The sequence below is a fragment of the Triplophysa dalaica genome, chromosome 20 (assembly GCF_015846415.1).
Source record: "Triplophysa dalaica isolate WHDGS20190420 chromosome 20, ASM1584641v1, whole genome shotgun sequence".
Taxonomy (NCBI): Eukaryota; Metazoa; Chordata; class Actinopteri; order Cypriniformes; family Nemacheilidae; genus Triplophysa; species Triplophysa dalaica.
In genome coordinates this window covers 11,349,917-11,373,037 of record NC_079561.1, presented here as the reverse complement: position 1 = coordinate 11,373,037, position 23,121 = coordinate 11,349,917, and the positions used below count along the sequence as shown (strand labels likewise).

The 23,121-nt window shown below is 40.1% G+C and overlaps 1 protein-coding gene across 1 annotated transcript; it reads left to right on the top strand.

Annotated features, from left to right (window-relative positions):
• Nucleotides 1-232: 232 nt before the first annotated feature.
• wfdc2 (WAP four-disulfide core domain 2) lies at nt 233-22,986 on the top strand. The gene is made up of 20 exons (XM_056733575.1): nt 233-409; nt 1,706-1,861; nt 2,191-2,352; nt 4,098-4,253; nt 4,590-4,745; nt 4,848-5,003; nt 5,289-5,444; nt 5,724-5,876; nt 14,477-14,608; nt 15,358-15,519; nt 16,588-16,725; nt 17,057-17,200; nt 17,531-17,668; nt 17,965-18,120; nt 18,454-18,591; nt 18,888-19,043; nt 21,668-21,823; nt 22,036-22,230; nt 22,556-22,693; nt 22,851-22,986. The coding sequence occupies exons 1-20, from the start codon at nt 280-282 to the stop codon at nt 22,901-22,903; spliced, it is 2,931 nt and encodes a 976-aa protein (XP_056589553.1). The 5' UTR covers nt 233-279; the 3' UTR covers nt 22,904-22,986.
• Nucleotides 22,987-23,121: the final 135 nt, after the last annotated feature.

The following is a 23,121-nucleotide window of genomic DNA, read 5'->3' as shown; positions in this document are numbered from 1 at the left end:
TGCTCAAAAAGAGTATCATTAGAAGTTTACGCAACAGAAACATGCGGGGTTCTAAAGGGGACCGATTTCGAGAGTGGACTCGATTTGTCATGACACCCAGACTGATCGGGGAGCGTCACAGACCAATCTATTGGGCGGAATGGAACATTTAAAATAAATTGGCTTAAATATGATCTATTAAATATAATTATAATTTTTCTTGTAAGAAATGACGCCTGGTTGCGTAATTATTTGCACGTGCTCCTCCTTATAAAACATAAGTTTATGCGCACATGACACATGTCGTATCGTATAGTCGTAAGGATGAAAGCCCAAATCTTCTACGTGCTGTGTGTCGGTGTGTTATGTCTGTTGAAGTCAGCAGCAGCAGCCGACGCCGACGCCGCTCCTTCAGGACGAGATTACACAGGTGAGAACGTTCGTGTCCTTACTGTTCTTACAGTCCACTGAAATCCACAGTTTGTGACACTGGAGCGTGTGTCTCTTCTGTAGAGCTCAGTCACTGCCCGCTGAGGTTTACGGTCGTGCCGTCCAGTCGGGGATGTGTTTCTGATAAAGATTGTGCTTGAGTACACAAATGGTGTGTTTTGGGCTGTGTTTGTGTGTCACCAGCTTTCAGCATGTTCGATTCATTATGAAAAAAATATTGTACAGATGTATGTATCATTGAAACGAAATTACTTTTTGTGTATGTGCAAATATATTTTTGTGACTGTAGTTGTTCCGTCATTTCCAACTACCAACCGTTTCACTCCAATAAAGTTCTTGCATTTCAAAAAGATAGCCATGGTTTTGTAGTCTAAGTGTAAAACCTGTTGTATTTTACTATAGTTTTGTTACAAATATCATAGTTCAACTATAGATATTGTGGTAAAACTTTAGTCTCCCAGTTGAATTAGTGTTTACTGGGGTTTAACTAATATAACTTTGATGAACTATCATATTCATGTAGTTTGTAAAGATACAGTTAGTCTACATGTCGTGACTTATTTGATGAAGCTAAGTTCACAGAATATTTCTATTGTGCATTATTTTTTTAAATGCCAACTTTTTCCAAAAGCTGTAAAACATGTATTTAGCTATTATGTATCCTAAATGCATAAATCTATGAAATTAGCCTTGATAAAACGAAGACACTGGCAAATTTATTCAAAAAATGTTTACTACCATTGTCATGATCACCTCCGAGAAAACCATTTAAGCAGGATGTTGTGATGTTTATCCACTGCTGGAAACTAGTAAAAATATGTTTTTAAGAAATCAAAAAGAGCCAAATGTGTCCATTTGAAAACACTTGTATGTATAAAAATGTGATGAGAAATGCTGCAGTAAATGATGTGGGCGTCAATGTACTCCTCCACAAACAGATAAAGGTAATAAAGAACACTGCCTAAAATCTGTATGAACCCTCTGAATTTCATCTGCCTGCATAGCTGTTGAGCGTTGTTCTGCTTTGTGCCCTTTCTGTCCACATCATGTTCACCACAGAGAAAACTATTTTAGTAGAAAGTTTTGATGCATGTATATCCACTGCTGGACATTACGTAGAAACTAGTCAAAATATGTTTTAAGAAATCCAAAAGAGCCAAAACCATTTGAAAACACCTGTACGTATAAAAATGTCACTTTGCAGAAGTACCAGTGCTTCAGGTTATTCTTATGAAACGAGACGTTTTACATTCTGCAATGTATTTTTTTACCACAGTAAAGCCGGGAGTGTGTCCTCGCGCAAGGTTTGAAGAAGAAGTAAAACCAGGAGTGTGTGCAGAGTTGTGTGTCAATGACGGTGACTGCCCAGGAAATAAGAAATGCTGCAGAAACGGATGTGGGAGCCAATGTACTACTCCAAAAAAAGATATAGGTAATAAAGAACACTGCCTAAAATCTGTATGAACCCTCTGAATTTCATCTGTCTGCATAGCTGTTGAGCGTTGTTCTGCTTTGTGCCCTTTCTGTCCACATCATGTTCACCACAGAGAAAACTATTTTAGTAGAAAGTTTTGATGCATGTATATCCACTGCTGGACATTACATAGAAACTAGTAAAAATATGTTTTAAGAAATCCAAAAGAGCCAAATGTGTCTTTTTGAAAACACCGTTATGTATAAAGATGTCACTTTGCATAAGTACTTCAGGTTATTCTTATGAAACGAGACGTTTTACATTCTGCAATGTATTTTTTACCACAGTAAAGCCGGGAGTGTGTCCCCGCACAAGGTTTGAAGAAAGAGTAAAACCAGCAGTGTGTGCTGAGTTGTGTGACAATGACAGCGACTGCCCAGGAGATGAGAAATGCTGCAGTAGGCCTAACGGATGTGGGCGTCAATGTACTCCTCCGCAAAAAGTTATAGGTAATAAAGAACATTGCCTAAAATCTGTATGAACCCTCTGAATCTCATCTGCCTGCATAGCTGTTGAGTGTTGTTCTGCGAACAGTGAGGGAAATATTATTTGATGCCTTGCTGATTTTGTAAGTTTGCCTGCTTCTAAAAAAATAAAGGGTCTATCATTTTATGATAGGTTATTTTAATTGAAAAAAATCAGGGGAATTTTTTTTATTTAAAAGTTATACAGTGATTTGTATTTCAGTCAGTGAAATTAGTATTTGATCCCCGAGCAAAACATAAATTTGCGCTTGCCAACGAGGGTTTCTCCACAAAGTTCAGAGGTAAAACATTTCTGATAGTTGGTCACCAGGTTATCACATGTGTCAGGATACATTGTAGTCCACTCCTCTGTAAATCTTTATGGCTTCTTGGCTGTCGCTCAGCAGATTGGAGTTTTAGCCTTCTTCAGACTTTCTAAAGGACTAGGGTCTAGAGACTGGCTAGGACATTTAATTTGCTTCTTCTTAAGCTACACTTTGGATGTCTTGTTAATATGTTTTGGGTCTTTGTCATGTTAAAGGCACATGCATGACCCATCTTTAGTGATCTAGTTATGGGGAGGAGGTTCTTGTCCAAGATTTTACGGTACACTGGCCTGTCCCTCAGCCCCTAAATGCGGTGAAGTCATCCTGTGCCCGTATCAGAGAAAAAGCCCTAAAGCATAATGTTTCCAACACTGTGCTTCCCTGTAGGGATGCTTTTTCTTGGGGTCATAGTCAGTGTTTCTCTCCTTCCAAAAACAGCACTCCACTTTGGTCTCACCACTTTCTCCAAACCTTTTCTGAATCATCTTGATGTTCATTGTCAAACTTCAGGCAGGCCTTCTTGGGGACGAGGACCTTGTGGGTTCTTCAGAATTTGACTCTATTGTGGCACAGCGTGTTACTAATGGTTTGCTAGCTAACTGTGGTCCCAACTGTCTTGAAATCTTTAACAAGCTTCTTCAGTGTATTTCTATGCTGATCTTTAACCTTTCTCGTGATCAGCTTTACCCCATTGGGAAATCTTGCAGGGAGCTCCAGACAAAGGGCAATTGATAGTTATTTTGTATTTTTCTCTATTTCCAAATAATCACACCAAGAGTTGTCTCCTTCTCACCAAGCTTCTGGCTGTAGCCTCTTCAAGGTTTGTGAAGGTTTACAATCTTGTCCCTGTCATCATTTTAAACCTATTTGGTCTTGACCATGGTGGTGTAGTGGTTGAAATGGAAGATACAGATTCTGTTGGCAGACATCTTTTCTATAAATAACAAGCTGACTTGGAAGTACTTTCTTAAAGTGACAGGACTAATCTGGGGTCCATATAGGCACATAACCAATCTTTGGATTTTAGACTTCTTGCTGGTTGGTAGGGGATCAAATACTTATTTCACTGACTGAAATGTAAATCAATTTTCTTAAATTGTTTATTTTGTCTATCAGTTAAAATAAACCTACTATAAAAATGATAGACCTACCATAAAAATTATAGACCCTTCATTTCGAAGCAGGTAACAAAATCAGTAGGGGATCAAATAATTATTTCCCTCACTGTATAGCCACTGCTCAACATTATCTAGAAACTGTTAAAAAAAATTATGAAATCCAAATGTCCATTTGAAAACGCCTATAAACAAAAATATCACTCTGCAGATCTGAGAAGTACCAGTGCTTCAGGTTACTCTAAAGAAACGAGACGTTTTATCTTCTGCAATTTGTTTTTTACCACAGTAAAGCCGGGAGTGTGTCCTCGCGCAAGGTTTGAAGTAGATGTAAAACCAGGAGTTTGTGCAGAGTTGTGTGACAATGACAGCGACTGCCCAGGAGAAAAGAAATGCTGCAGAAACGGATGTGGGAGCCAATGCACTACTCCACAAAAAGATATAGGTAATAAAGAACACTACCTAAAATCTGTATGAACCCTCTGAATCTCATCTGTCTGCATAGCTGTTGAGCGTTGTTCTGCTTTGTGCCCTTTCTGTCCACATCATGTTCACCACAGAGAAAACTATTTTAGTGGAAAGTATTGATGCATGTATATCCACTGCTGGACATTACATAGAAACTAGTCAAAATATGTTTTAAGAAATCCAAAAGAGCCAAATGTGTCCATTTGAAAACACTTGTATGTATAAAAATGTCACTCTGCAGAAGTACCAGTGCTTCAGGTTATTCTTAAGAAACGAGACGTTTTACATTCTGCAATGTGTTTTTTTACCACAGTAAAGCCGGGAGTGTGTCCTCGCGCAAGGTTTGAAGTAGAAGTAAAACCAGGACTGTGTGCAGAGTTGTGTGACAAAGACCGCGACTGCCCAGGAGAAAAGAAATGCTGCAGAAACGGATGTGGGAGCCAATGTACTACTCCACAAAAAGATATAGGTAATAAAGAACACTGCCTAAAATCTGTATGAACCCTCTGAATTTCATCTGCCTGCATAGCTGTTGAGCGTTTTATCTTCTGCAATGTGTTTTTTACCACAGTAAAGCCGGGAGTGTGTCCTCGCGCAAGGTTTGAAGTAGATGTAAAACCAGGAGTGTGTGCGGAGTTGTGTGCCAATGACGGCGACTGCCCAGGAAATGAGAAATGCTGCAGTAATGGATGTGGGCATCAATGTTCTCCTCCACAGAAAGATATAGGTAATAAAGAACACTGCCTAAAATCTGTATGAACCCTCTGAATTTCATCTGCCTGCATAGCTGTTGAGCGTTGTTTTAGTGGAAAGTTTTGATGCATGTATATCCACTGCTGGACATTACATAGAAACTAGTAAAAATATGTTTTAAGAAATCCAAAAGAGCCAAATGTGTCCATTTGAAAACACCTGTATGTATAAAAATGTCACTCTGCAGAAGTACCAGTGCTTCAGGTTTTTCTTAAGAAACGAGACGTTTTACATTCTGCAATGTGTTTTTTTACCACAGTAAAGCCGGGAGTGTGTCCTCGCGCAAGGTTTGAAGTAGAAGTAAAACCAGGACTGTGTGCAGAGTTGTGTGACAAAGACCGCGACTGCCCAGGAGAAAAGAAATGCTGCAGAAACGGATGTGGGAGCCAATGTACTACTCCACAAAAAGATATAGGTAATAAAGAACACTGCCTAAAATCTGTATGAACCCTCTGAATTTCATCTGCCTGCATAGCTGTTGTGCGTTGTTTTAGTGGAAAGTTTTGATGCATGTATATCCACTGCTGGACATTACATAGAAACTAGTAAAAATATGTTTTAAGAAATCTAAAAGAGCCAAATGTGTCCATTTGAAAACACCTGTATGTATAAAAATGTCACTTTACAGAAGTACCAGTGCTTCAGGTTATTCTTAAGAAATTTACATTCTGCAATGTGTTTTTTTTTACCACAGTAAAGCCAGGAGTGTGTCCTCGCGCAAGGTTTGAAGTAGAAGTAAAACCGGGAGTGTGTGCTGAGTTGTGTGCCAATGACGGCGACTGCCCAGGAAATGAGAAATGCTGCAGTAACGGATGTGGTCATCAATGTAGTGCTCCACACAAAGGTTAAAAAACTGCCTAAAATCTGTATGAACCCTGTGGATGTCCGCTTTAGTGTCACTGCCTGCATAGCTGTTGTGCTTTGTGCCCTTTCTGTCCACATTATGTACTTTGTATTTCTTGAATTTTACGTGGATCTAATATCAAATCTGTTTGTGCACTCTATGGATGTGGACTCCAATGTTTCCCCAATAGTCTTACCATGACAGCTAGTGCCCTGCAGAACAGAAATGTTGCCCAACCACCTGTGGTCTTGCATGCAGTGATCCTTGCTGACTTCAAGTATTATGAAAAATCAATCTCTCCACAGCTCTGAATACTTTTACATGAAGCCATAATGTCGAATACTTTCCCTTTAGGGGATGTTGTGTTTTGCCTTGTGTAACCACCAAATAAACCTTGTTTAGAGATGCATTGATTGCAATTTTCTTTGCCGATTTTATTATAAGTGAAACCTGCTGATTCCTATTTTATATCCACAAACTCTAATTGACATTATTTAAAAAAACATTAACTTTTCTTCAACACACATTTTGTCATATTTTTTAATTAAAATTATTGAACATAATTTCCCTAAATACAGTTCTACAACCTGCATTAAATTGCAGAATCTTCTCTCGCCCACATAACTCTTAAAGTGAACATCTCTGTGACTGAACAAATATAAATAATAAAATGTAACTAAACTTAAATCAACCTTTTTCTTTTTTGTACTCTTAAAAGTCTAAGATAACAATAAAATACTTCAACTTTATTCTTGTCTGTTATTTCTCTGAAATGTAAAATAACTTGTCTTTATCTTGGGTCTGTAGTACTAGAAGAAATGGGTTGATTTCAGCTGCCACTTCAATAAAAAAATTATCTTATGAGTGTCACGGTTCGCAAATGGACTCAGATGCAGGTCAGTGAAAACCAGTTTATTTGCACAACGTTAACAGGTTCAAACAATAAATCGGCAGGGCACTCCTGACGGGAACAGAGTAGACACGGCCGGCAATAACCTCCGTGAGAGAGAAGACAGGCAGGGAAATCCAAACCGAAACACAGGTACTCCGTAATATAAGACTCCGTGAGTGAATAATCCAACTGAAATCCAAATAAGGAACACGAGAACCAAAAGAGAGTCGTAAGGGAAAATAAGTCCAAACAGGCTCACAGGATGCCTCGATCCTATGTAGGAATAGAAGAGCAGGTAACCTCCAGGTACAAACAGCAAAACACAGTACAAACAATTTACATCGCCACACAGAGAGAATGGCAAAACGAGCTGAAATAGAGGGAACACAAATGAGGAGCAGGTGAGGGAAATCAACAACACTAAGAGCCTAAATGGGGTACCAGACGTGAAACAAAGGCAAAAGACAAAACACAGCAAACTGGATAAGAATAAACCCAAAATAAAACTAAACAAAAGGCAAAGCCTGAGAGAAATTCCTCCCCAAAGATGCCCCATGGTATCCAAAACCTACCCACGAGAGCGGAGGAACTGATCAATGAGAGAGTGGTCCAAAATGTCCCGAGCAGGGATCCAGGATCTCTCCTCCGGACCGTAACCATCCCAGTCTACCAGGTATTGGTGACCTCTACCCCGCCGTCTCAGGACGATTAGAAGATTTGATAGTCGCACAGACCGGGCATGCCGAGACGAACTCGTGAGCGTCCTGCGCCATGAAAGACCACCAAAACTGTTGCTTAATAAGAGACAAGGTGCGAGCAACTCCTGGGTGACATGCAAGTTTGGAGAAATGACCCCACTGGAGAATGTCGGTTCGGACCACCTGAGGAACAAACAACCGATTCGCTGGAACACCAGCCGGGGGAGTAACACCGACAAGAGCTTGTCACAACCTAGGATTCCACCCTCCAAGTGACCGCCACCACCACCCGAGCGGGGGAAACAACAGACACCGGGAAGGAGGAAGAAGCCTCGACCTCGAACTGACGCGAAAGTGCATCCGGCTTACCATTTTTACTCCCCGGCCGATAGGCGATGACAAAATCAAAGCACCCAAAAAAAAAGAGCCCAGCGAGCCTGCCGAGAGTTCAGACGCTTAACCGAACGGATATATTCAAGGTTCTTATGGTCGGTCCAAACCACAAAGGGAACCTTAGCACCCTCCAACCAGTGACGCCACTCCTCCAACGCAAGCTAATGGCTTACAACTCCTTATTACCGATATTGTAATTCCGCTCCGAGGAATTGAGCTGGCGGGAGAAGAACGCACAGGGATGGATCTTGTTGTCCGGGGCGGAACGTTGGGCTCTTACCCCCGCCTCAGAAGCATTGACCTCCACAATGAACTGACGAGACGGGTCGGGATTAACCAGAGTGGGCGCAGACGTAAAGAGACCCTTAAGTCTATCAAACGCAGTCTGAGCCCGCTCTGACCACACGAACCGCCTCAACGTGGAGGTGAGCTCTGACAAGGGAAGAGCGACCTGACCAAACCCCCGGATGAACCGTCTGTAAAAATTGGCACTGGACCGCCTTGCGATTTACTGGGGTAGGCCAATCAGCAACTGCTTCTACCATACTGGGGTCCAGCCGAATACCCTCGGGCGACAAGATAATACCCAGAAACGGAACCGACCGTGCTTGAAACACACACTTCTCCATCTTAGCGAACAGGCGATTCTCAAGTAACCGACTTAAGACCCGCCGGATGTGCTGGACATGGTCCCGTTCATTGTGCTAGAAAATCAAACTGTCGTCAAAAGGCATCACACGATACTCAAAGTGGCCTGTGGGAGTGTTAAAGGCGGTCTTCCAATCTTCCCCCTCCCTTATCCTGACCAGGTGATAAGCATTGCGTAAGTCTAACTTCGTAAAGATGGTAGCACCCTGCAAGAGACCGAAAGCTGACGACATCAACGGCAAAGGATGGCAATTCTTAACCGTGATGTCGTTCAGCCCCCGGTAATCAATGCAAGGGCGAAGGGAACCATCCTTCTCCACAAAGAAAAACCCCGCCCCAGCCGGAGAGGAAGAGGGACGAATAATGCCGGACAACAAGGAATCAGCCACATACCTTTCCATGGCCTAAATGGGGTACCAGACGTGAGACAAAGGCAAAAGACAAAACACAGCAAACTGGATAAGAATAAACCCAAAATAAAATAAAACAACAGGCAAAGCCTGACAATGAGTGAATTCTACTCTAAATATGTATTTGCCCTTTTTTGTGTTCATAAAGAACTCAATCATATATATATACATCACAAATATTGGTTGATTTATTCATTTTAATAGTTTGGATTGTTTTTCAAGTCGTATTGAATGTCATTTTACCTCAGTGAAATGACCATAGTTTTAATTCAAGACAATTAATCTGGTTGAATTTACATTTGATTTACACGCAGTGAACATCAACATGAGTTTAGCATGTGTTCGAGTTTAGCATCACAGTTAGCATGTAATCAGTCACGACCGTAAATGAGCCGTGAAAGACATTAGTTTTGTTAAAATGTTGGTATGCCAGTACACAAATTTCTGTTCTCTTCTCATGTAACCGCTCATTGGCATCCATGCTTTGGAATATTAAAGCTCCCCGAGACCAAACGTGCAGAACATTTGTGGTAAATGAAAGACTTCTTGTTACCATCCTCAGCAGCAAAAGTAAAACCAGGAAAAACATGACAGTGATGCACTGACAAAAACCATCACATGTTCAGCAAAGAAAGGATCTGTACTCCAATGAGAAACATTTGCGGTTGACCGGGGTTAACATGCACTACTAATCTTTAAGGAACATTTATGCTCTCTGGAACGGTATATTTATGTAAAAAAAAGATAGTGAAAGCGTTTTAGTTTGCCAGTCATTTGGAACAATCAACAAAGACACAACGCTTTAAAGTTAAAGGCCTAGTTCAACCAAAATTGAAATGGTTCACCGCTTCACTGTGACAAATGAAGCGGATTTTGTAGAGAATGATCTGTGGTAATCGTAGAATAAGGTGCCCCCGTATCTGATAAAAAAGTCTGCCATCATTGCAAGATAAATGTCTAGTTCTTTTCGGCGATCTGGAAAGGTTTGGCAGAGAAGCAGGAAAGAGTTTGCCGTTGTCAAACACTGCCCTCTTGGGGATGACCTACCTTTTCTGGCTTTCAGAAACTTAGTGTAAGTGTATTGGGCAATCGGGGGGGTGTCCATGTCTCTCCCATAGGTGGATCTCGAACACGAGATGATGAAAGAGAACAATATGTTACACTCGTAACCCTGGTTCTCTGAAACAAAGAGTGGAGAGATCCACCAGCTTTGCCTCGCTTGCTGCACGAGAAGAGAATATACTTACTGGAGAACAGCAGCTCTCAGGTAGGTGGGTGGGGCCTTACCTGGTATTGGCTGCATGCTTCTGTCTGTCTAGCCAGACTTGGTGCATTGGATGCTTCTGCAGAGGTCAGGTACGGATGCCATTCCTATAGGGGGATCTCTCCACTCAATGTTTCAGAGAACCGGGGTCACGAGAATAAGCTATTGTTTTCCCCCACGGCACAACGGATGCCAACTGTCGCCAGAGATACTCTTATTTTAGAGACGGGGTCTGTAAAACTTTCAATTAGAGAACCCGTAACAGCTAACAAAACCCATTGACATCCATTCAAAAATACTAACATCCAGTCACTACCCGATCCGTCCGGTTTTATGACAAATTCAGTCCCTGTGTGAATTTTGTCCAATAGCTGGGTTTCAGTCACGTGATTATGATGACGCTCGAAGGCGGGGCGATTTCAGATGGAGGGCAGGAAGTAAATATGGAGAATACGTCTATGGAGGAAACCGTTGCGGAGAGTCCGTATTGTATGAAATTAGGACCAGTTTCAAGCAAAATATACAAGGAGTTAGTAAACAGATATGTTGGTCGTGACCCGTTACTCGTGAAGATGATTGAGCTTTTATGTCGAACTTGAAGATTTGCCAACAGTGGATGCTGTTGACATCACCAACTATCTATCATTTTGACTATTGTTATAAGTGTGGTCTTTGTAACTTCTGGCTGTTGTTTAATATAAATGCAAACATTAAATGCCATTGAGAAGACAGAATTATAAATGGTGGTTTATTTACAATATATATAGATAATACATATAGCCAGTACAATTGGACTAGTCACTAGCCCTCGTCACTAGTTTTACACAAGTGTAATACTTTTATCCACTGGTCACTAGTCACGCTGCTTCGGTTCGGAACTTTCGGCTGTCTGTGTCAGATCCTGGCTCTCATCTGTCTGTTGGAGATCCAACATAGCCTCTGCACATTTCGACCGTCTTTGTTGGTCTTCCTTGAGCGTCATCCTCTGCTCTCGTTTGAGAGATGCCTCTGATTTGGGTTTAGTTTTTGGGGACCTTAGGTTGACCGTCGGAGCCCAATCTACCGACTCAACGTCACCCAAAGCGCTAGGGCAGTCAAAAAAGCCCAAATGAACTGCATATTAGACTACCGTTAACTTTATAATAATTACTAAGTAAAGAGCATTTAACGAAAACCGAATGCTATATAAACACAGACACAAAAAACAATTTGGCTATATAACATAACCTCCGACGAAGTGGTCGCTGCACACACGGGCATTAACAGACTCTGCTCCTCCCGACCGCAGAAGTTCGTTAAAAATCCACTTTTTACGGCGTTGTTCTGTGAACTTTTTACATTTCTCACATTTATGAGTGACAATCTTTGGTACTCTGTAAAATCCTTTTCTCTGTTTGAACGATTGGAGCAGCCGTAAACTACACAAAACATTGGCATTTTTTCAGACGGCACTGGCAGATCCTCAACTATTTTACTTCCTGCCCTCCATCTGAATTTCGCGCTCTCACGATGCAGCATCGTGACGTCACGTGAAACCAACCTATTAGGTCCCAATTTAGTATGTAGTTGTAATGCCTGGTCACAAAGCTGTTATCTCAAAATGTTGTTGTATGACTTACCGAAGCTGCGTTAGCTTCTAGCGAGCTAAATACACTTGGTCAAATAAAAATATTTAAGTTTAAGAAAAACATATGAGCATATAAGCTTGATGTAACATGCACGTGCATTTCTGTGTCAACATCTGCATTGTAAACAAAAATCACCACCTTTGATATTTAAAGATCACCATGGTTTATTATAGTAAATAACTAAACAGTAAGAACAAGATTTGTTTGATTTCACATCCCATAGCTTCGATTGCGTTCTATTATATGAAGCATTTAGTGATAGTGAAAAAGACAATAATTGTCATTTTAACAAAGTAGGCTACTAGTGACATAAATCGTAATGTATTTTTTTTTAAATTAGCAATCAGATGCTCAAAAAGAGTATCATTAGACGTTTACGCAACAGAATCATGGTCCTAAAGGGGACCGATATCGAGAGTGGACTCGATTTGTCATGACACCCAGACGGATCGGGGAGCGACACCTACCAATCTATTGGGCGGAATGGAACATTGAAAATAAATTGGCTTAAATATGATCTATTAAATATAATTATGATTTTTGTTGTAAGAAATCTTTCGAAAAATGTTGCTGGAATTTAATTATTGTACTGTTGTGATATTTCAATACAAAAACTCCCCCTTAAATTGTCAGATTTTGTGATTTATAAACACAATTTTAACCCATAATTCTCCAGTTAATTTTATTCAGAAACAAGACGCTCTTCTTAAAAGATTGTGGGGAAGAGGTCTATTGTCTGTTGGTTATCATCCAGATGAGAATCGTCACTTTTTAAATCACAAGAGGTTTTGTGAAAATTCTGATTTGCAATGTGGTTATAAGAAATATCATAAGGTGTTAAATAGTATTCCGAAGGCTTTTATGTTGGCTAAAAATAATTTGCCCGTGGATCCTTGGCTATTCATTTACCATCTTTTCAAATAAATGGGAAGGATTTATTAGAAATAGTTTCCAAACAAACTAATTCGAACTTTATTAACCGATGATAAATGTCAGTGTAATCGAAACAATGTGATTCGGCTTTTCTCAAAGAGCTCTACTAATAAATATAGAACCATGACTCTTTCCTTTACCGCATAATACCTGCCTCAATTTAGTATGTTTTGTGTGTGCTCTGTTTGCCTAAGAACTTCATTCATTTTGAAATGCCTTGTTGTATTTGAATTTCTGAAGCACAATAAAAAAGTAATAAAAAAGCATATTGAACATTGCAGCACACGACAACCATCTAGTGGTCGACTCGTGCATAGTGTGTCCACAGTGTTACAGGAGTAACTTTTTAGTTTTAATGCTAAATTGGTGTTCTCTTTAGATAGAAAGCAACTGGTGCTGGCTGGTGAGGAGTCGGGCGAGAAGATACTGTCGAAATTTAGAGTTAATCACCCAATGATATTTTTCTTCAATGGCATCAAAATTTACTTGTTGCAGAATGAAGTCATTGTTTATGAAATTTGAAATGAATATTGTTTAAGATCAAGTTTTCATTTTCTCAAATCCACTGCAATCGTGGCCATGTCACAAACCTTATTCAAAATTTCTCCCCTTGTGTTCAGCAGAACAAAGACATTAACACAGGTTTTGGACAATTAGTAAATTATGACAGAATCATAATTTTTGGATTAACCATTCTGAATTTGCCTCAAAGAAGCTTATTTTGTAGTTTCATCTAAACATAGAACCCAGTTTATTGTTAAGTTCCATTAATGTGCAGCAACTAAAGATTCAGGAGATGGCTTTTGGATGAGAAAATATCATTTTTGTGCTTTGGTCAACGACTTTGTCAATATTGATTGACAATGATGATCAGGCATAACATTAATGCTTGTTTTTGGCGCTGTAAAAGCTGTAATTTTGTATAACAAAAACCGGAAAAAACTAATGCACTCTGTAAATTGCAGAGAACGGTTGCGTGATAAATAAGGGAAACTCTCACGAATGCAACATTATGAGCAACTATTAACAACAAATCGACCAACCTTAAGAATCGTCTGAAAGGTGTGTGCATCATGAAGAAGCGGGGAAAACACTTTATAAAATTGAATTAGCAGTCACAACGTTATTTTTATGGATATTTTATATTGAATGTATTACGGCTTCCGTTATAAGCACGGCTCAATATATAAACATTTGAGTGCTTTAGCCACATTGTTGAACTAGTTAAATTATATCTTAAGAAATAATCGCAACACACGTTTTTATCAAGAAACTACTGCAATGTGATTTTCTTTTTATGTCAATATTAGTAAAATACGTCAATTTTTGGGGCTAATTTCGAACAAATTTCGACGGACCAAAAAAAGACCAAATTTCGACGTCGATTTTTGGGCTAATTTCGACCCAATTTCGACGGACCAAAAAAAGACCACATTTCGACGTCGATTTTTGGGCTAATTTCGACCAAATTTCGACGGACCAAAAAAAGACCAAATTTCGACGTCGATTTTTGGGCTAAAAGACGGCCAGGACGGGCCGACTTGATTTAGCCCCAAAAAAGACGTCCAAATGACGTCTAGTGCTGGGTGGGAAGGCGGTAAGGCGATTTATCTTTTTATAGAGCTCACTCGATAGGACGGTTGGCCTAATAGCTAATGACGGACAGCTGCGTAATTATGTGCACGTGGTCCTCCCGAACTTTGTTTATAAAACATAAGTCTATGCGCACATGACACATGTCGTATCGTATAGTCGTAAGGATGAAAGCACAAATCTTCTACGTGCTGTGTGTCGGTGTATTATGTCTGTTGAAGTCAGCAGCAGGAGCAGCAGCCGACGACCCCGCTGCTTCAGGACGAGACTACGCAGGTGAGAACGTTCGTGTCTTTACTGTTCTTACAGTCCACTGAAATCCACAGTTTGTGACACTGGAGCGTGTGTCTCTTCTGTAGAGCTCAGTCACTGTCCGCTGAGGTTTACGGTCGTGCCCTCCAGTCGGGATGTGTTTTATAGTCCAAGTGTAAAACCTGTTGTATTTTACTATAGTTTTGTTACAAATCATGCTTAAACTATAGTTATTGTGGTAAAACTGTAGTCTCCCAGTTGAATTGGTGTTTACTGCGGTTTTACTACAGATATAACTTCGATGAAATACCATGTTCCTGTAGTTTGTAAAGATACAGTTAGTCTACATGACGTTACTTATTTGATGAAGCTAAGTTCACAGAATATTTCTATTGTGCATTATTTTTTTAAATGCCAACTTTTTCCAAAAGCTGTAAAACATGTATTTAGCTATTATGTATCCTAAATGCATAAATCTATGAAATTAGCCTTGATAAAACGAAGGCACTGGCAAATTTATTCAAAAAATGTTTACTACCATTGTCATGATCACCACCGAGAAAACCATTTAAGCAGGAAGTTGTGATGTATGTTTATCCACTGCTGGAAACTAGTAAAATGTGTTAAGAAATCCAAAAGCACCAAATGTGTCCAGTTTTGAAAATGCATGTATAAACAAAAATATCACTCTGCAGATCGGGGAAGTACAAGTGCTTCAGGTTATTCTTAAGAAACGAGACGTTTAACCTTCTGTAATGTATTTTTTACCACAGTAAAGCTGGGAGTGTGTCCCAGCAGAAGATTGGAAGTGGAAGTAGATTTAAGACCAGGATTGTGTGCCGAGTTGTGTGCCAAAGACCGCGACTGCCCGGGAGATGAGAAATGCTGCAGTAACGGATGTGGGCGTCAATGTACTCCTCCACAAAAAGATATAGGTAATAAAGAACACTGCCTAAAATCTGTATGAACCCTCTGAATCTCATCTGCCTGCATAGCTGTTGAGCGTTGTTCTGCTTTGTGCCCTTTCTGTCCACATCGTTAGAATTTGTGGGTAAACATTCTCACCATAGTTACTGTAGGTTAACCATGAAATTTGTAATAATTTTGAAGCAAAGTCCTACATATCACAAACCTAAATAAGCGATCTTTTGTCAGAACCTCCAGTAAATTGTGTATTACTCTAACTCCTAATTCAGAATCGCAATTTCTATTTGAAACAAAAGAATCAGGATCCTCAATTTATCCAGAATTGTGCAGCTCTGCTTGGCAATATGTTTTGGGTCTTTGTCATGTTAAAGATACATGCACGGCCCATCTTTAGTGATCTAGTTAAGGGGAGGAGGTTCTTGTCCAAGATTTTACGATACACTGGCCTGTCCCTCAGCCCCTAAAAGATCTTTAACCTTTCTCATGATCATCTTTACCCCATTGGGGAAGTCTTGCAAGGAGCTCCAGACCAAGGGCATCGATAGTTATTTAGTTTTTTTTTTTTTTCTATTTCCAAATATTCACAGCAACAGTGGTCTCCTTCTCACCAAACTTCTGTCTGTAGACTCTTCAAGGTTTGTGAAGGTCTACAATCTTGTCCCTGTCATCATTTTAAACCTATTTGGTCTTGACCATGGTGGTGTAGAGGTTGAAATGGAAGATACAGATTCTGTTGGCAGACATCTTTTCTATAAATAACAAGCTGACTTGGGAGTACTTTCTTAAAGTGACAGGACTAATCTGGGGTCCATATAGGCACATAACCAATCTTCGGAGCCAGAACTTATGCTGGTTGGTAGTGAATCAAATACTTGGTTCACTGAATGAAATGCAAATTAACTTCTAACCTTCTTCCCCTGAATTATTTTTGTTGTTGATATTTTGTCTCGATCAGTTAAAATAAACCTAATATAAAAATGAATGACCCTTCATTTTGAAGCAGGCAAGTACCAGTGCTTCAGGTTATTCAAAAGAAACAAGATGTTTAACCTTCCGCAATGTATTTTTCACCACAGTAAAGCCGGGAGTGTGTCCCCGCAGGAGGATTGGAGTCTGTGCAGAGTTGTGTGACAATGACAGCAACTGCCCAGGAAATGAGAAATGCTGCAGTAACGGATGTGGGCATCAATGTTCTCCTCCACAGAAAGATATAGGTAATAAAGAACACTGCCTAAAATCTGTTTGAACCCTCTGAATCTCATCTGCCTGCATAGCTGTTGAGCGTTGTTCTGCTTTGTGCCCTTTCTGTCCTCATCCTGATCACCACAGAGAAAACCATTAGTAGAAAATTATGCATGTATATCCACTGCTGGACATTACCTAGAAACTATTAAAAAATATGTTTTAAGAAATCCAAAAGAGCCAAATGTGTCCATTTGAAAACATCTGTATGTATAAAAATGTCACTCTGCAGAAGTACCAGTGCTTTAGGTTATTCAAACGAAACAAGATGTTTATCTTCCGCAATTCATTTTTTTACCATAGCAAAGCCGGGAGTGTGTCCAAGCAGAAGGTTTGGAGTAGGAGTCTGTGCAGAGTTGTGTTCCAATGACCGCGAATGCCCAGGAAATGAGAAATGCTGCAGTAACGGATGTGGGCGTCAATGTACTCCTCCACAAACAGATATAGGTAATCAAGAACACTAAAATCTGTATGAACCCTCGGAATTTCATCTGCCTGCATAGCTGTTGAGCGTTGTTCTGCTTTGTGCCCTTTCTGTCCACATCATGTTCACCACAGAGAAAACTCTTTTAGTAGAAAGTTTTGATGCATGTATATCCACTGCTGGACATTACATGGAAACTAGTCAAAATATGTTTTAAGAAATCCAAAAGAGCCAAATGTGTCCATTTGAAAACACCTGTATGTATAAAAATGTCACTCTGCAGAAGTACCAGTGCTTTAGGTTATTCAAACGAAACAAGATGTTTATCTTCCGCAATTCATTTTTTACCACAGCAAAGCCGGGAGTGTGTCCAAGCAGAAGGTTTGGAGTAGGAGTCTGTGCAGAGTTGTGTTCCAATGACCGCGAATGCCCAGGAAATGAGAAATGCTGCAGTAATGGATGTGGGCGTCAATGTACTCCTCCATATACAGGTAATGAAAAACACTGCCTAAAATCTGTATGAACCCTCTGAATTTCATCTGCCTGCATTTTGGTTTGTCCACATCATGATCACCACAGAGAAAACTATTTAAGTAGAAAGTTGTGCATGTATATACACTGCTGGACATTATCTAGAAACTAGTAAAAATGTTTTAAAAGCGCCAAATTTGTTCATTTGAAAACGCCAGTATGTATAAAAATATCACTCTGCAGAAGTACCAGTACTTCAGGTTATTCTAAAGAAACGGGACGTTTTACCTTCTGCAACGTATTTGTTTTACCACAGCAAAGCCGGGAGTGTGTCCCCGCAGAAGGTTTGAAGTAGGAGTACGACCAGGATTGTGTGCAGAGTTGTGCAAAAATGACAGCGACTGCCCAGGAAATGAGAAATGCTGCAGTAACGGATGTGGGCATCAATGTTCTCCTCCACAAAAAGATATAGGTAATAAAGAACACTGCCTAAAATCTGTATGAACCCTCTAAATTTCATCTGCCTGCATAGCTGTTGAGAGTTGTTCTGCTTTGTGCCCTTTCTGTCCACATCATGTTCACCACAGAGAAAACCATTAGTAGAAAATTATGCATGTATATCCACTGCTGGACATTACATAGAAACTATTAAAAAATATGTTTTAAGAAATCCAAAAGCGCCAAATTTGTTCATTTGAAAACGCCAGTATGTATAAAAATGTCACTCTGCAGAAGTACCAGTGCTTCAGGTTATTCTATAGAAACAAGACATTTTACATTCTGCAACGTATTTATTTTACCACAGCAAAGCCGGGAGTGTGTCCAAGCAGAAGGTTTGGAGTAGGAGTGTGTGCAGAGTTGTGTTCCAATGACCGCGAATGCCCAGGAAATGAGAAATGCTGCAGTAATGGATGTGGGCGTCAATGTACTCCTCCATATACAGGTAAGGAAAAACCCTGCCTAAAATCTGTATGAACCCTCTGAATTTCATCTGCCTGCATTTTGGTTTGTCCACATCATGATCACCACAGAGAAAACTATTTAAGTTGAAAGTTGTGCATGTATATACACTGCTGGACATTATCTAGAAACTAGTAAAAATGTTTTAAAAGCGCCAAATTTGTTCGTTTGAAAATGCCAGTATGTATAAAAATATCACTCTGCAGAAGTACCAGTACTTCAGGTTATTCTAAAGAAACGGGACGTTTTACCTTCTGCAACGTATTTGTTTTACCACAGCAAAGCCGGGAGTGTGTCCCCGCAGAAGGTTTGAAGTAGGAGTACGACCAGGATTGTGTGCAGAGTTGTGCGAAAATGACAGCGACTGCCCAGGAAATGAGAAATGCTGCAGTAACGGATGTGGGCATCAATGTTCTCCTCCACAAAAAGATATAGGTAATAAAGAACACTACCTAAAATCTGTATGAACCCTCTAAATTTCATCTGCCTGCATAGCTGTTGAGCGTTCTGCTTTGTGCCCTTTCTGTCCACATTATGATCACCACTTAAAACTATTTTAGTAAAGTTGTGACACAAGTACAGTCAGTGAAAGAAGTATTTGATCCCTGAGCAAAACATAATTTGAACTTTGTAGAAACCCTTGTTTGCAAGCACAGAGGTAGAACATTTCTGATAGTTGGTCACCAGGTTATCACATGTGTCCAGATACATTTTAGTCCACTCTGTGAATCTTTAAGGCTATTTGGCTGTCGCTCAGCAAATTGGAGTTTTAGCCTCATTCAGATTTTCTAAATGACTAGGGTCTAGAAACTGGCTAGGACATTAATGCGCTTCTCCTTAAGCTACACTTTGGATGTCTTGTTAATACGTTTTGGGTCTTTGTCATGTTAAAGGCACATGCATGACCCATCTTTAATGATCTAGTTATGGGGAGGAGGTTCTTGTCCAAGATTTTACGGTACACTGGCCTGTCCCTCAGCCCCTAAATGCGGTGAAGTCATCCTGTGCCCGTATCAGAGAAAAAGCCCTAAAGCACGTTTCCAACACTGCTTCTCTGTAGGGATGCTTTTTCTTGGGGTCATAGTCAGTGTTTCTCTCCTTCCAAAAACAGGAGTCCATTTTGGTCACATCACCTCTCCAAACCTTTTCTGAATCATCTTGATGTTCATTGTAGGGCTGCACGATTAATCGAAAAAAATTTGATCTCGATTCATACATAAATGCGATCTAATTTCTTAAGGACGGCGATTCACTTCCTTGTATTTCCCGCATTTAGATCACTCACGTATTGGTCACAGTCTAAAACAAAACACTGTTAATTCACCAATCAGGTCAAAGCTAGCAAATGAGTAAGATCTCGAGCCCTTCCCTCCTCTCTCATTTACTTCGTTACGTGCTATCACTCACATGATGTGTTATTTATTAGGAGGCAGATCTAACGGTTGCAGTCACAGATCTAACGGTTGCAGTCACAGATCTAACGGTTGCAGTCACAGATCTAACGGTTGCAGTCACAGATCTAACGGTTGCAGTCACAGATCTAACGGTTGCAGTCACAGATCTAACGGTTGCAGTCAGCTCACTTTGTGGATTTGGAGTGGAAAATTTGGAGCGGTAAAAAGAGGAAATGGACACCAGTGTGGAAAATCCTGTTGACGACGAAGCATCAGTATTAGAACCGAAAAAAAGCATCGTATTCCACTGTGTGGAACTTTTTCGGGTTTAAACCTGATGACGATGCACAAGAAGTCATCATTTGTAAGAAGTGCTTTGGCATCGTCGCAGCACCGCAAGGTAACACAACAAATCTATATAACCACCTCAAACGTCACCACAAAACACAGCACGAGTTAGCAATGAGAGACAAGGGAGCTAAATCTAAAAATGCCTGCAACCAGACGACACAAACGTCCATAACTCAGACATTACATGGTGCATCGCCATACCCTTTAAGTTCCCAGCGGCACAAAGATATAACAAACGCCATCGCTTATCACCTAGCTAAAGACATGGCTCCAATCAACACAGTTACAAGCGAGGGATTCAAGGCAATGATAAAGACTATTGATAAGCGCTACTCTCTGCCCTCTCGCAACTTTTTCGTCTGTTGCATTGCCAAATCTATACACCCAGTGTAGAATGACAGTCGAGAAAGAACTGCAAGATATGCAGAACTTCGCCGCAACAGCAGACCTATGGTCAAGGCGAACTATGGAGCCGTATTTAGGCCTGAAAGTGCATTACATAACATAAATTAATACTCTTCCCTTTTTATTTTTAACAGCTTAAGTTATTTACTTATGGTCCAAAAGCACAGTTTCCTTTGTTATTTTTGTTTATTATTGTTAACATTCTTCTCTTATTTATGTTCAACAGCTTAAGAAAAGTTATTCACAAGGAGAAAAAAAGGAGACAATTTTTGTTACATTACATTAACATTACATTAAGGCATTTGGCAGACGCTTTTATCCAAAGCGACTTACATGGCTTTATCCTATACATTTTACATAGTTATTTGCAATCCCCTGGTTCTTCAGTGTATTTCTGGGCTGATCTTTAACCTTTCTCATGATCAGCTTTACCCCATTGTGAAATCTTGCAGGGAGCTCCAGACAAAGGGCAATTGATCGTTTAGTATTTCTTCTATTTCCAAATAATCACACCAAGAGTTGTCTCCTTCTCACCAAGCTGTAGTCTGTAGCCTCTTCAAGGTTTGTGCAGGTCTACAATCTTGTCCCTGTCATCATTTTAAACCTATTTGGTCTTGACCATGGTGGTGTAGAGGTTGAAATGGAAGACACATTCTTTTGGAAGACATCTTTTTATATAAATAACAAGCTGACTTGGGAGTACTTTCTTAGTGACCAGACTACTCTGTGGTCCATATAGGCACATAACCAATCTTTGGAGGGAGAATTCTTACTGGTTGGTAGGGGATCAAATACTTATTTCACCTGTATAAACCAAAATATCACTCTGCAGATCTCAGAAGTACCAGTGCTTCAGGTTATTCAAAAGAAACAAGATGTTTTATCTTCCGCAATGTTTTTTTACCACAGTAAAGCCGGGAGTGTGTCCCCGCAGGAGGTTGGAATTAGAAGTAAGACTGGGATTGTGTGCAGAGTTGTGTGCCAATGACAGCGACTGCCCAGGAAATGAGAAATGCTGCAGTAACCGATGTGGTCGTCAATGTACTCCTCCACAAACTGTTATAGGTAATAAAGAACACTGCCTAAAATCTGTATGAACCCTCTGAATTTCATCTGCCTGCATTGTGCTTTGTGCCCTCTCTGTCCACATCATTATAGCCACAGAAAACAATTTATTAGAAAGTTGTGATGCATGTATATCCACTGCTGGACATTATCTAGAAACTAGTAAAATGTTTTAAGAAAACTGCTGTATAAACAAAAATATCACTCTGCAGATCCGAGAGGTGCCAGTGCTCCAGGTTATCCAAAGAAAAACAGACGTTTAACCAAACCAAAGCCAGGAGTTTGTCCCCGCAGGAGGTTTAGAGTTGCAGTGTGTGCAGAGTTGTGTGCCAATGACAGAGAATGCCCAGGAAATGAGAAATGCTGCAGTACTGGATGTGGGCATCAATGTAGTCCTCCATATACAGGTAAAAAAAAAACACTTCCCAAAATCTATATGAACCCTCTGAATTTCATCTTTTGTGTCACAGCCTGCATAGCCGTTGAGCATTGTTGTCTTGTGCCCTTTGTCCACATCATGATCACCACAGAGGAAATGATTTTGGTAGTAAGTTGTGATGCATGTATATCCACTGCTGGACATTACCTAGAAACTAGTTAAAATGTTTTAAATCCAAATGTGTCCATTTTAAAAACGTCTGCATGTATAAAAATATCACACTGCAAAAGTATCAGTGCTTCAGGTTATTTAAAAAGAGATGTTTAACCTTCTCTGATGTATTTTTACCACAGCAAAGCCGGGAGTGTGTCCGCGCAGAAGGTTTGGAGTAGGAGTGTGTGCAGAGTTGTGTTCCAATGACCGCGAATGCCCAGGAAATGAGAAATGCTGCAGTAACGGATGTGGGCATCAATGTTCTCCTCCATATACAGGTAACTAACACCACTGCCTAAAATCTGTATGAACTCTCTGAAGTTCATCTTTACTGTCATTGCCTACATAGCTTTTATGCTTTGTGCCCTTTCTGTCCACATGTACTTTGTATTTCTTGAATTTTACGTGGATCTGATATCAAATCTTTCCATGCAGGGAAACCTCGTTTGTGCACTCTATGGATGTGGACTCCAATGTGTCCCCAATAGTCTTGACAGCCAGTGTCCTGCAGAACAGAAATGTTCCCCAACCACCTGTGGTCTTGCATGCAGTGATCCTTGCTGACTTCAGACTTGTGGAGAGATGATTTTTCATAATGCTTGAATACTTTTACATGAAGCCATTATGTCGAATTCTTTCTCTTTAGGGGATGTTGTGTTTTGCCTTGTGTAACCACCAAATAAACTTTGTTTAGAGATGCACTGAT

Coding starts and splice junctions, on each gene's coding strand:
- wfdc2 (XM_056733575.1), top strand. CDS start 280: ATGTCGTATCGTATAGTCGTAAGGATGAAAGCCCAAATCTTCTACGTG. Junction 16,726..17,056: donor TCCTCCACAGAAAGATATAG/GTAATAAAGAAC, acceptor TTTTTACCATAG/CAAAGCCGGGAGTGTGTCCA. Junction 18,121..18,453: donor TCCTCCACAAAAAGATATAG/GTAATAAAGAAC, acceptor ATTTTACCACAG/CAAAGCCGGGAGTGTGTCCA.